This window comes from Thamnophis sirtalis, unplaced genomic scaffold (assembly GCF_051295495.1).
Source record: "Thamnophis sirtalis isolate CommonGarterSnake01/CBP01778 unplaced genomic scaffold, rThaSir2_p1.2 scaffold_2, whole genome shotgun sequence".
NCBI classification, from domain to species: domain Eukaryota; kingdom Metazoa; phylum Chordata; class Lepidosauria; order Squamata; family Natricidae; genus Thamnophis; species Thamnophis sirtalis.
The window spans coordinates 165,012,446-165,026,035 of NW_028261382.1; the positions used below are offsets into that span (position 1 = coordinate 165,012,446).

Here is a 13,590-nt window from a genome sequence, read left to right on the forward strand (position 1 = left end):
ATAAGTCAAGAACTACTTGTATTACATGATTTATATAAATTAACTATATTTTATATTTTATATGCAAGATAATTCCTCTTCACTCAATGGGCCTCAAGTAAGCCAAAAGGTTGGACAACCATATTTTAAAGGGAAAAAACTTTTTTGTTGAGTGAGAGGTTAGGTTTAAAAAAAGAAAAATATGTGCATTAAACTACCAGAATCTTAAGACACTTTGTTCTCTTTCATTTTTTTTAATTATTAAAATGTAAATAAATTGTGCTTCCAAATAACCTTGGAGCAGCAGGATTGGCTATGATGTTCTGTGTTTAACCTACAGGTTATCCATGACAGATAAAGGAAAACTAAGTTGGTTCCCTTCCTCTTTAGAATGCTCCCCACATTTCATTTTAGGATAACATTTTTTAGTCATTAATACCTTGAGCTGATCATCAACAACCTTTGTAACTTCCCCAGCCATAGATTCTAGGATCTCCTGAATTGGATTGGATAATGAACCATTTGCTGCTGCCCATGAAGCTCCACCAAGATGATACAGGTTTGGTAATAACTGTAAAAAATACACACAACAGAGCTACTATTAATATCTACCATGACTTAACAAGCACAGATTTAATGTACTTGTTTAAATTCAGAAAAGTTTAGAGGTTGAAGTTTTAATAGTATTACTTATTCTAATGGCATTAGAACCTTAGCATTATAAATATCTGTGATCTCTTACTGTTTTAGAATTCTTAGCGTCCTTCATAAGTCTTTCAGCTGATTTCAGATCCTCTTGTATTGTGTCAATTCCACAATTTCTTAAAGAGTTGAGATGATCTTGTACTTTGACACATATTCTGTCTATCATCTACACAAGAATAAAATGGGAAAGGAAAGAAATACTTACACACACAGAAAAAGGAGATAAAGCTAACTGATAAAATAACAATGAATAAATCTCTTAGATGCCTTGGGAGATTGCACATTCAAATAAATATAAAACCAAATAATATATGTTCACGTATTTATGAGGTTCTGAGTTCTTTCTACTACTTTTTGTTATTCATTACAGAGAAATATTACAGGGCCTATTTTTTGAAATATATAACATGATTCCCTCATGATTCCTCCCATTTCCATAGAGTTGAGGGTCTTTTGGCAGTGCAGGGAAGTAACAGAGAAGGCTACCTGGGGAAATCTATAAGAATTGCCTTTATCCTATGCTATTTATGGGATGCCTTTTCAAAATGCAAACCTCTCCTGTGAATGGAAGGGCACCTCTGAATCCAACCACTGAAAATTTTATTAATCATAAAAGAGAAAACAACTGGTACCTGTTGTGTTGTGCTAGTAACTATGCTCTGCTGTAGTCTGTATGCTTGCTCTTGTAGATATTTTCGGGTTTCATGATTTCGAAGCAAATAATTTTCTATCTAAGAGCAGAAATTAAAGTCAGATAAAAGCTTGGATTTTAAAAATTACGTGAGAAAAGGATGTTAATATAGAAATAGTGCTTAACCATAAAATCATATAGCTTGCATAATCAAAAGTACATTCCGCTGAATTCAGTAATGCTGATTTCAAAGTCATCAGTATTGGCCTTAGTTTTTCTTCAAGGACTGAAACTCAATTCTTGGTATATTATTTTATAATGTTAACTGAAATCAATGCAACTTATATTATATAACACTTATTTCAGATTAATTATCAAAACTTTACTATATCAACAAAAAATATACTATTTTCTAGAAAGAATACACAGTGATCTGCTTAATGCTAGAACGTTCTGAGGAACTTAGCAAAATCAAAGCAAAAAACCTCAGTGAATAATTTACTGTCATAATGTTTCCCATACAGAAGTTACATCTCATATTCTAAACAACTCAAAATAACCCCTTTTTATTGATCTCAGTTAGCACATAAAATATTTTAATGCTAAAGCGTATATGGCATGTGTTTATAATTTTGTCACTGCTTCTATTCTCACTTTCCATGCCTAATTTAGAAGAAACACATCTCCATATCATGGTGATTCTTCATTATCTGTTCCTAAGTGTAGGTGAGTGTGGGCTTCAGCAAGACAATTCGAGAATTTGTTACAGCAATCATGAAAATCCAACTTTGTTTTCATTTGTCCACTTCAATTTATATGTAGGAGATGATCAGGCTGAGCCTGAGGGAGGGGTCAAACACATCATGTCATGAGTCCCTGCATGCCCACAAGAGATTGAAGCCCAGGCTACCTTAAATGCCTTTCTTATCTCTGCTCAATTCCTTTGACTGTTACTTGGTCTTAAGCTTGCAATAAATATTTATACTCATTTGAACTGCCTGAATCTCCAAATTTCCCCTGCGCTTGACATATATCAATAAATGTAGGAAATACCTTTTGAAGTGCTTCTTCTGTTTTCTCAGGATTTGTTTTAAGTGCTTGTGAAGCATCATTCACAGGTATAGGCATGAATCTTAAGGTATAGTTTCTTTTAAAAAATGTAAACAGAAAAATTAGATGCACAAAAGAAATAATTACTTAGCATGTTCTTGTATGTATTCTTATCCTTTTGCTGTATATGTATACATATGATAATCAGCTTGTGTTTTATCTTCTGTCACATTAAAATATAATTGAATCAATGTTACAATAAAATGTTTAAACTCATAAATTAATGCTCCATTTAGATATCTTTATAACCTTCCCTTTGTCTTTCAGGCAAGAATCTCCCCCAAATTTAGGTTCAGAATTACAGTTCCCTGAGAGAGAATAGCTTGAGAGGCAATGGCAATGGCACAGTGGGCCCGTGATTGACTTGGGATTGGAACTTGAATCTTCTGAGTCCAAATTCAATACTGGCTCTTGCTGTAATATTACTGAAATGTGCTATAGCTTTACCAATAAACTATTTAACCTTAGGCTTTTAATACAAGTATAATCTGAAAATGAAACTGCTGAAAAATATTTGAAAATGGAAGTAATCTAAAACTATGATTAACCCATTTTAAAAATTGGGTTATATTAAACTAGTTTAGACTAGTTGATTTTTTTGTGGTCCTAACTTGAAAATGCACCCTTGTTTAAATAAGACTTCATATAAACAACTAAAGAAGTAGCTACACAATCAATATACCCTTGGAAAGTTCCTTTTGAACATTTCCATCATAGCACTCATAGTATTTCACATAGTATTTCTCAGTATATATTTGATGCATTTTGCTCTGGCAATATAATGATCAATAGATCATATTTTATTGAATAAAGTAACCAGCATGAGATGCTCTTTGTTTTCTTTACACTGTTGTATAGATGTCTATAAGAATACAGTTTTAAAAACCCAATATCAGTGATTTTGATATTACAGGTAAAACTCAAAAAATTAGAATATCGTGCAAAAGTTCATTTATTTCAGTAATGCAACATAAAAGGTGAAACTAATATATGAGATAGACTTATTACATGCAAAGCAAGATAGTTCAAGCTGTGATTTGTCATAATTGTTATGATTATGGCTTACAGCTCATGAAAACCCCAAATCCATAATCTCAGAAAATTAGAATATTACATGTAATCAATAAAACAAGGATTGTATATAGAACAATATCGGGCCTCTGAAAAGTATAAGCATGCATATGTACTCAGTACTTGGTTTGGACCACTTTTGCAGCAATTACTGCCTCAATGCAGCATGGCATGGAAGCTTTCAGCCTGGGGCACTTCTGAGATATTATGGAAGACCAGGGTGTTTTAATAGCGGCCTTCAATTCTTCTGCATTGTTCGGTCTCACGTCTCTCATCTTTCTCTTGGCAATGCCCCATAGATTATTTATGGGGTTTAGGTCAGGCAAGTTTGCTGGCCAATCAAGCACAGTAATCCCACGGTCATTGAACGAGGTTTTGGTGCTTTTGGCAGTGTGGGCAGGTGCTAAGTCCTGCTGGAAAATTAAGTCAGCATCCCCATAAAGCTCGTCTGCGGAAGGAAGCATGAAGTGCTCCAAAATCTCCTGGTAGACGGCTGCGTTGACCCTGGACTTAATGAAGCACACTGGACCAACACCAGCAGATGACATAGCTCCCCAAATCAACACAGACTGTGGAAACTTCACACTGGACTTCAAGCATCTTGCAGTGTGTGCCTCTCCATTCTTCCTCCTTACTCTGGGTGCTTGGTTTCCAAATGAGATGCAAAAATTGCTCTCATCAGAAAAGAGGACTTTGGACCACTGAGCAACAGACCAGATATGTTTTTCTGTAGCCCAGGTAAGACGCTTCTGATGTCGTTTGTTGTTCAGGAGCGGCTTGACAACAGGAATATGACATTTGAAGGCCATGTCCAAGATCTGGCTGTGTGTGGTGGTTCTTGATGCACTAACTCCAGCTTCACTCCTTGTGAAAGTCCCCAACACTTTTGAATGGCCTTTTCCTGACAATCCCCTCCAGGCTACGGTCATCCTTGCTGCTTGTGCACCTTTTTCTTCCACACTTTTCCCTTCCACATAACTTTCTATTAATGTGCTTTGATACAGCACTTTGGGAACATCCAACTTCTTTTGCAATTACCTTTTGAGGCTTTCCCTCCTTATGGAGGGTGTCAATGATGGTTTTCTGCACAACTGTCAGGTCAGCAGTCTTTCCCATGATTGTGATTCCTACTGAACCAGACAGAGAGACCATTTAAAAGCTCAGGAACCCTTTGCAGGTGTTATGGCTTAATTAGCTGATAAGAGTGGGGCACTTTGAGCCTAGAATATTGCACCGTTTCACAATATTCTAATTTTCTGAGGTTGTGGATTTGGGGTTTTCTTGAGCTGTAAGCCATAATCATCACAATTACGCCAAATCACGGCTTGAACTATCTTGCTTTGCATGTAATGAGTCTATCTCATATATTAGTTTCACCTTTTAAGTTGCATTACTGAAATGAATGAACTTTTCCACGATATTCTAATTTTTCGAGTTTCACCTGTACAAATGAAATGGTTACCGTATTTTCACGACCAAAAGCCGCACCGGATTATAAGCCGCAGTATCAGTTAACGTTAATTTTTCAAACTTTTTTCATATATAAAGCGCACCGGGTTATAAGCCGCACGTTTTTTTTGCAACATCTGCCACTCCTCGCACTCCGCACTACATGATACACACACCCCCGCACCGTTCGTCCAGTAAGGTCGGGGAGGCGTTGGGCAGAATTAGGAGGGAGATTTTCAAAGAAGCGCACCAAATATCTCCCACGAACTGAATCTGAATCTCCCTCTTGATTTTACGCTCAAACTGGAAGCTCTCCCACACGTCCCTCTGGTCTCTCCCTCTCAATTTTACGCTCAAACTGGAAGCTCTCCCACACGTCCCTCTGGTCTCTCCCTCTCAATTTTACGCTCAAACTGGAAGCTCTCCCACACGTCCCTCTGGTCTCTCCCTCTGAATTTTACGCTCAAACTGGAAGCTCTCGCACACGTCCCTCTGGTCTCTCCCTCTCAATTTTACACTCAAACTAGAAGCTCTCCCACACATCCCTCTGGTCTCTCCCTCTCAATTTTACGCTGAAACTGGAAGCTCTCCCACACGTCCCTCGGGTCTCTCCCTCTCAATTTTACGCTCAAACTGGAAGCTCTCCCACACGTCCCTCGGGTCTCTCCCTCTCAATTTTACGCTCAAACTGGAAGCTCTCCCACACGAGGGAGGTGTGCGTGCCTGCGCGCGGTCATTTGCTTGCAAATTGAGAGGGAGAGACCAGAGGGACGTGTGGGAGAGCTTCCAGTTTGAGCGTAAAATTGAGAGGGAGAGACCAGAGGGACGTGTGGGAGAGCTTCCAGTTTGAGCGTAAAATTGAGAGGGAGAGACCAGAGGGACGTGTGCGAGAGCTTCCAGTTTGAGCGTAAAATTCAGAGGGAGAGACCAGAGGGACGTGTGGGAGAGCTTCCAGTTTGAGCGTAAAATTGAGAGGGAGAGACCAGAGGGACGTGTGCGTGGCTGCGCGCGGTCATTCGCTTGCGAGCTTCAAGTTTGAGCGTAAAATCGGGAGGGAGAGATTTTCGATCTTTTTCCATACATAAAGCGCATCGGGTTATAAGCCGCACTGCCGTTTTTTGATCAAATTTTAGGATTTTCAGTGCGGCTTATGGTCGTGAAAATACGGTATGTTTCTTATTTGTTGTTTGGAATGGGTTAAGTTATTTCTACAGATAATGCTTCTTATTTTAAGAACAGAATAATGAGCAATGTACATAATTTTGCTGGGATATATGTTAAAGAATATGTTTTAATTAAAGTTAAATCTATATAGTATGAAATGCAACCATTTATTCCAACATCGACAGTGGGTGACAATTTCTCAGTTTAGCACTTTAGCAAAACAAATGAGTTCCAGCAATGACTCTAGTACTAGAAGTGTCCAATACGGAATATAACTAGAGCTGTCATCTTCATAAAATCATAGCTACCAACATTTCCGCTTTCTGACATTCCTTCTCAGCTCCTTTTTTATTTATCTTGGCAGGTCAAAGGAAAAGATCAAGATTTGAAACAGGATGCTAATGAGCTTTTTCTCTCAGCAAGATGTATGTTGTCAGACTGTAAAGTAATTCTCCCCCCCCCCCCTTAAAGTCAGCCATTGTCCTGTGTAGATTAAATGCTTTGATAAATAAATTGGGACTAGGTTTTAATTTTAAATTCACAAAATTGGCAAATTTACTTTAGGATTAAAAATATTATTTATTGATACAGGTAGTTCTGCAACGGGAAGTAAATTTTTTAAAAACAGTAACTGGTACCAGAATATCTGTCGCTAACCACAATGTGATTGTAACATATGAAATCACATGACTGCATCACTAAACAACAGCAATCCTGTTAGTCACCATTGCTATTTTTGAGTGAATCTCACTGGTCATTAGGCAACGTCCCATCTGATCCAAGCCTCTCCTGTTTTGATTCCCCCCCCCCTCACAAGCCTTGAACCTGGGCAAGGTAAGGGACTGCACCCTCTTGGACTCCCACCTGCTCACCTATTTCCCCCCCTTATCTCTATTCTTTTGACCACCCTGCACAGTGGCACCTCTAGGCAGTGGTGGCACTTGATTGAAGTAGAGGCCAGTTACCCAAACAACACAGCACAAAGTCCAAGCCGCCTTATGTACTACCAACTCTGCTGTCCCCAGTCAATCCTCACTGTCTTCTTCCTCCTACTGCTGGTGAGTCTGATCTGATGTGAGGCAACTGTTGTTTATGCCAGGCCTTTTTCATGAGGCTGCATGCATCCTTCTCCAAATGGCGTGTGACCTTCTTGTGAGATTCCGGAAGGTGTCAGAAGCCTGCTCACCATTTGGAAAAGGGTACATGTGGTCTCAGGAAGAAGGCCTAGTGCAGCCAGCAGCTTCCTCGTGTAGGGCCAAGCTGGGTGTGCCTTGTATGCAGTAGTAGGAGGAAGACAGCAAAAGGTCTTCTTAGTGGTAATTTCATAACATGAATTATCATGGGTTCAAAACTATTCTATCTACATTTGTGGGAATTCTAACAGAGAGCCACACAGAACTTACTTTTCCAGTGCCACAGCTATATCCTGGAATCCCTGAGCAGTGATGTTGTTTTTGTCCCATATAACAGTTCTGTATGAAAACAGAAATTAGGGATTGACTGATGAAAATGTTGAAAACACCATACATGCATTAATGTTACACAAGTATTTGCAATATCTGAGTTGGGAGAAATAGTGCAATAAAAAGTAAAATATTTTTTTTCTAATGAAAGCATAATATTGAGTTAAAATAAAGAGGCAACAAAAAATCTCCAAAGAAATAAAAACCAACAAGGATGATTATCATTTTAAACATCTCTGGAAACCAAAGAGATGCCAAAACAAATTACTGGCTTAAAAATAAGCAGTGTTTGATCCTGGTGCGCCTCAATAGGAAAAGCTTTCTATAGCAGTGGTCTCCAACCTTGGCAACTTTAAGACCTGTGGACTTCAACTCCCAGAGTTCCTCAGCCAGCAAAGCTGGCTGAGGAACTCTGGGAGTTGAAGTCCACAAGTCTTAAAGTTGCCAAGGTTGGAGACCACTGTTCTATAGAACTCAAAAAGCTCCTGAACTTAGAAGATACTTGATGGGCTTCATTTGAAGAGAGGATGCCAAGTGTCTTTTCTCATGATAAATACTGTACTGAGATCACACAAACAGGAGAAAGTAATCCTTTACTCATTCATTCTCCAAACACAAACCTGCTCAAAGGATTATTTGTAATGGTGTCCTAAATTAAATTAGTTGTTATAGGGGATAGGCACAAATAATCCCCAAACTCATTGTTTTCTTATACATAGGAAAACAGAGGAGTAAATGGCCAGTGCTTAAAACTTTTCTGTGCTGGTTTATTCAAATTTACCTTAACTAAGCAATATTTCTCATCCTACAATCCAAATAAAATTATGAGGCCATGATTACAAAACCAATCCAGGGTAGATCTTTTGAATGGAAGGGGAAATGAAAACCAAAAGGAGTTGCTAAGGACTAAATCACAATTTATTTTTTTCCAAACTGGAGTATCATGTGCATTGTTTCAACTAGCAATTAGAAAACAAACACGGGGTTTTGACAAGTGTCTGGATTCTTGGAATATAAATTAACTAAAAGTTAAAGTACTGCATTTTTGAAAAGCAATTATATTGATTTCATTGGTGTTTTATGTGTTATTTTATTGCTGTGAATCCTTACATAAGCAGAAAAACAGGACATATATATTGAGTGATAATTATGATGGCAATTATGGTAATATAGATATTCAATACCTGAGTTTGGTGTTTATCTGAAGAGCCTTTGCAAGCATCTTTGCACTCATGTCGCCCATAGCATTTCCACTGATATCAATTTTTGTAAGGGATGTATTGCTGCCCAATGCATTGATAATGATAGTAATCTCTGTTTTCAGTTTAGAATCTGCTAGAGAGAGAGACTGCAAAGGCTGGGAAATAAGCAGATAAAATAACTTTTTAAAATCTCTTTTCAAAATCTCAGATCAATTGAAAAAAAGAATCCAATTAGATGTGCATGACATCCCCAATAATGTCCGACAAATAATATAAAAATAAAATACAGAACAAGTAGTCAAGAAAAAAATGGTGACTATAATATTGTGTTAGATTATATATAAAACACAAACCTGTTTAACTTGATGAATTGCAGTGTGTTCCCAAATTATTTGTTATAATAAATATGTCACATTTGAATTGTTATGAGGGCTTTTAAAGTAATTAATTAATAATTAAGATCACATTTATCTTGAAGTTAGCAAACTTAATCTCATAGGCAGCTTGTATGACTACATTGTTCAGCCCCAATTATGTGTGGATTGCAACAACAGAAGTCTCATTCACAAGCTTTATGAATGAATGAACCCAGACCAAAAAGAACAAATATAATTCTTCTTTAATTAGGTCTGAAAATAACTCATTAACCATTCTTTTAAAAACATGTTTAAATGCTGCAGTCTTGCTCTTATTCCCAAGCCATACCCTAAGGCCTTGTAACTTTTATTTTTCTAATCTGGTGTTTTAATAATGTCTGCTTTTTTTCTCCAAAGCAAGCATTGCTATTAGCAAAATTTACATGGTTTTGGCAGCAACCAAGCTGATTCCCAAAAGGCTGGAATATACCCAGTTACAAGCCGCCTCCTCTTTTCTAGTTGCTGATTTTCTTCTATGGCTATTTTAGTTTGTGTTATTGTAATAGGAGAAACAACATAGCAGCATCTAACTGTATATCACTGGAGAAAGAAGTAGACCAGGACTTGTCTAAAGGGATGGTTGCAAGGGGCCTGAGAGGCCTCAGAAAGACACTGGACTATTGTTTCTTCTAGCATCGCTGTCTCCTATAGTGACCTACTTGTCAAACGGTGCTTGATGTGCAGGGCAAGAAGTGTGTTTGTGTGTGTGTGTGTGCGCACGCGCCTTTATTATTTTTATAAACAACAGCTGGTAAACATATCCAATACTCCTTCCTCCTCCTATTTTCCTCATAACAACCTGTGAGGTGATTTGGGCTGAGAGAGAGTGACTGGCCCAAGTCGCCCAGGCCTATAGTGAACTAAAACTCACAGTCTCCAGGTTCGTAGTCTAGTGCCTTAACCACTAGACCAAAACTGCTTTTCTGAAACCCTCTGGAGAATGGAGAGGGCATTTATTGCCTCACAGATATTTATAAGATGAATAAAGGTCTCCTAATAAAGCTGTACCATGGCTATAAGTATTAGACAATAGCGCTCTAAAATGACCTGCCTGATGCACTTTTTATTCTTGACAGGCAGGTTGCACCAAAATTGCAAGAACATTACTTATATTTAAAGGTCCTGACACACGGCTAAACACACTGCTTTATTTGTCGATCAAAAACGGTGTCCTCCCCAATTGTAGCCCCAATCTACGAGAAATTGGAAGGTGTTTTTCCACTGTCACAGAAATCTAGCAATCAGTGCATCTTAATCTGCTACGGCATTACCACTAACTAAGTTACTAGTAGAATAAAAACCAGCTATGAAGACAAAGCAAATTAAAAAAAGTATGCTGATATATTTAATAATGTTTCATGCACTGAAGGAAAGCACACTAGACTGGTTGCCTAGATGTGTTTTAAATGTGGCAGGGCGCACTGCTTACTGCATAATAACAAATGTCTGAAAATCCAGTGCAAATACTGAAAAGAGCAACAGTAATAAAGAGGAGTTATTTTCCCCCCAAACATCACATGCCATAGTAATACAACTAAATTGGCACCAAATTAAAAAAAAAAAACAGGATTGTTGCAGGTTTTTCTGATAGCCTAAAGAAAGAATGCTACCTCTTGCTGCTTCTATGTAACCTTTAAGTCAGTTATTAGAAACTAACTTGGAACAGCATGCAAATTAGAAACCCAGTGGATTGCAACTGTATAACTGAAATGCCTATACTTGATACAGAAATGCAGACATTGTAGTTTAAACCAGTGGTCTCTAACCTTGGCAACTTTAAGACCTGTGGAATTCAACTCCCAGAGTTCCTCAGCCAGCCACAAGTCTTAAAGTTGCCACTGGTTTAAATGACAGCAACATTCATTTGCCTAATCTCTAAATGCTTCTTGGTACATAATTGAGAAAGGATTAGCTTCAGATTGCTATAGTATTTGGAAATGATAGAAGTTTAACTGAGATGCTTCCAAAATAAATAGTAAGAGGTTCCTCTTTCAATGAGTGCAGCAGAATGTGTTTACTGCACATGGCAAAGCACATTTAAACATGAAAAAACGTGAGTCGAAAATGTAGACTTCACTCTCATTATGGAAAGTGTATATGTGATCAGTTTTGATCCCCCCTCCCCAATATTACATAGATCTTTCAATATATGCTCTTTTTTTCTACAATCCTACATGTCTATTTTTTAACAAGTTTTCTCTGCTTCTATATATCTCTGGACATTAATGCTGACTGATCCACATTTGCTATCCTGAAAGATCACCATGTCCTCCATTATCTGGTTCTCTTTCCCCCAAAACAGGATTAGTTACTCTGGTCACCTACAGGTTAATTGAGTTTAAATCATAATAGGCATTTACTTGGGCCTTGAACATATTCTCTGATCATACTGATTTGATAAATTAGAGAAGAGTGCTAGAAGTTAAAAATGACTGTTTCTGGGGAAGAACTAAAATCAAAATCAGTGTACTGCACATCTAAATAAATATTATTTGGATTAGGAATATTACTCCTTAAATAAATTACCAAATGAACACGGATATCACTAGTATAGATGCAGCACATGGCTGGAGGAAAAATGTGGCATTTCAGAATGAAAGGATTCAACCACAACGTTCATATTACATCTACCTAATAATAAAACTGCCTCTCATATCAAATCTTTAAAGGCTCATCACAAGACAGCTATATGCACATTATTGTTCACATTAATGTATAAAGTGTATATAATAAGCTTTTAGTTTATTCAAGATTGTATATCACAGTTGATGGGTACTGTGACCCATCATCTGTAGGTCACAGTATCTACAGTACTGTGTAGGTACTGTATCTACAGTATCTGTATCCTGTCTTTTTAAAAAAATAAATAACTAAAAGGTGGAGAACACATATAATATTCCTGCCTCCTTATCTGCATTGGCTCAAATCATTTTATCACAAACTAAATCTTGTCTGACATGTATTTTGATTATCAGCAATCAAATAACAAAATTCTTCTCACATATCAGGCAAATAGTACCATTTAATGACAAGAAATAAACCCAAAAAATGAAGTATTGGTTGATGTTGCAAGTTAAAAGAAAGGACAGGAATATTTAAACATTATTTTCTATTAACCTTCAAAGATTGTTATGCTACATAAAATGAAATACAGATTCTTAAAATTTTATATGTTAAAATAATACCTTTTAGAACAGCCAACTTCCTATTTTTTATATAAATTTGAAATGATAAATTCATATGAGCAATATTTTCACATAATTTGATAGTTTAATAAAATTCAGTGATATGCTATGATTCCTTAGATGACATTAAATAATAAAAATACTTACTGAATCTTCATCTTGAATCATCTGTACTAAATTATCAAGTACAGGAGACAGATTTCTGAAGAAGGCAGTAAGCAAGAGAAAAAAGTGAAATTGCTTACTTGTCTTATATTTTTTTATATTATTTTTAATAAAAAAATAAAAATAAAAATCTTACTTGGATTTCATGTTGTTAAAATTTTTGCCCAATGCCAAGTGTCTTATTGATCGATTTTTACTAAGCCAGATTATAAGTGTTGAAAGATCAGACTCTAGGCCTGTTAAGAATTAGTTTGAAATGTAAAATTAAAATAATGTTTCAAAATAAAGTACTTTTTGCAAATGAATTTGAATTAACCAACTAAAATTAGATCATATGACCCTGTTTCCAATAGTAAAGTTGTTTGTTGACACACAGTAGATTAACAGAGAAAAACAGAGTTGGAAGTCATTAAGCTGCTGAACTACAACATCTCTGTATTCGAGTCCAACTGATTTCAATGAGATTCTTGATCCAGGAGGACAAATTTGAAACTCTATATCAGTGATGGCTAACCTTTTTGTTGTCGCATGCTAAAAGAGCACACACATGTGCCAAAAGCACACATATGCACATGCATGCATGCACCCATAATACAATGCATATACGACACTCCCCACCCCCATGTGCATGACTTCCCCGCATCCTGTTTTGGGCCTAGTAGGCCTCCCTGTAGCCTCCTGGGACCAAAAATGGTCCATGCGGGGGGGATCCCCGCACATGTGTGTGTGATCCCCCTGCCCTCCCCCACATGTGTGCATGTCTCCCGCAAGCGCCCTAGCCCCCTCACATGCGAGACCCAAAAATCAGCTGGCCGGTGGGAGGTATTCGTGTGTGTGCACAGAGAGGGCTCTGCGTGCCACCTGTGACACATGTGCCATAGGTTCGCCATCATGGCTGTATACCATTTCTTTCTAAGATGTACCGGATTACACTAGGCATTTATATAGTATGCTTAATCATAACATATTCACTACTAGGAAATAGACAATTTAATTCCACACACATATCATATTTTTCGGAATATAAGACACAGCAAGATTTTGAAGAGG

The 13,590-nt window shown here is 37.3% G+C and overlaps 1 protein-coding gene across 2 annotated transcripts in view; it reads right to left on the bottom strand.

The window, feature by feature from the left end:
* The window catches only part of CARMIL1 (capping protein regulator and myosin 1 linker 1), a 130,332-nt gene that overhangs the window by 35,338 nt on the left and 81,404 nt on the right, over nt 1–13,590 (bottom strand). For both annotated transcript variants that reach the window (XM_087707362.1, XM_087707363.1), the window contains 8 exons: nt 12,677–12,776; nt 12,523–12,577; nt 8,757–8,929; nt 7,513–7,581; nt 2,369–2,462; nt 1,317–1,415; nt 722–850; nt 419–550 (listed from right to left, as the gene is read on the bottom strand). In XM_087707362.1, the coding sequence (XP_087563488.1) occupies nt 419–550; nt 722–850; nt 1,317–1,415; nt 2,369–2,462; nt 7,513–7,581; nt 8,757–8,929; nt 12,523–12,577; nt 12,677–12,776 (851 nt within the window). The remainder of the gene's footprint in view (nt 1–418; nt 551–721; nt 851–1,316; nt 1,416–2,368; nt 2,463–7,512; nt 7,582–8,756; nt 8,930–12,522; nt 12,578–12,676; nt 12,777–13,590) is intronic.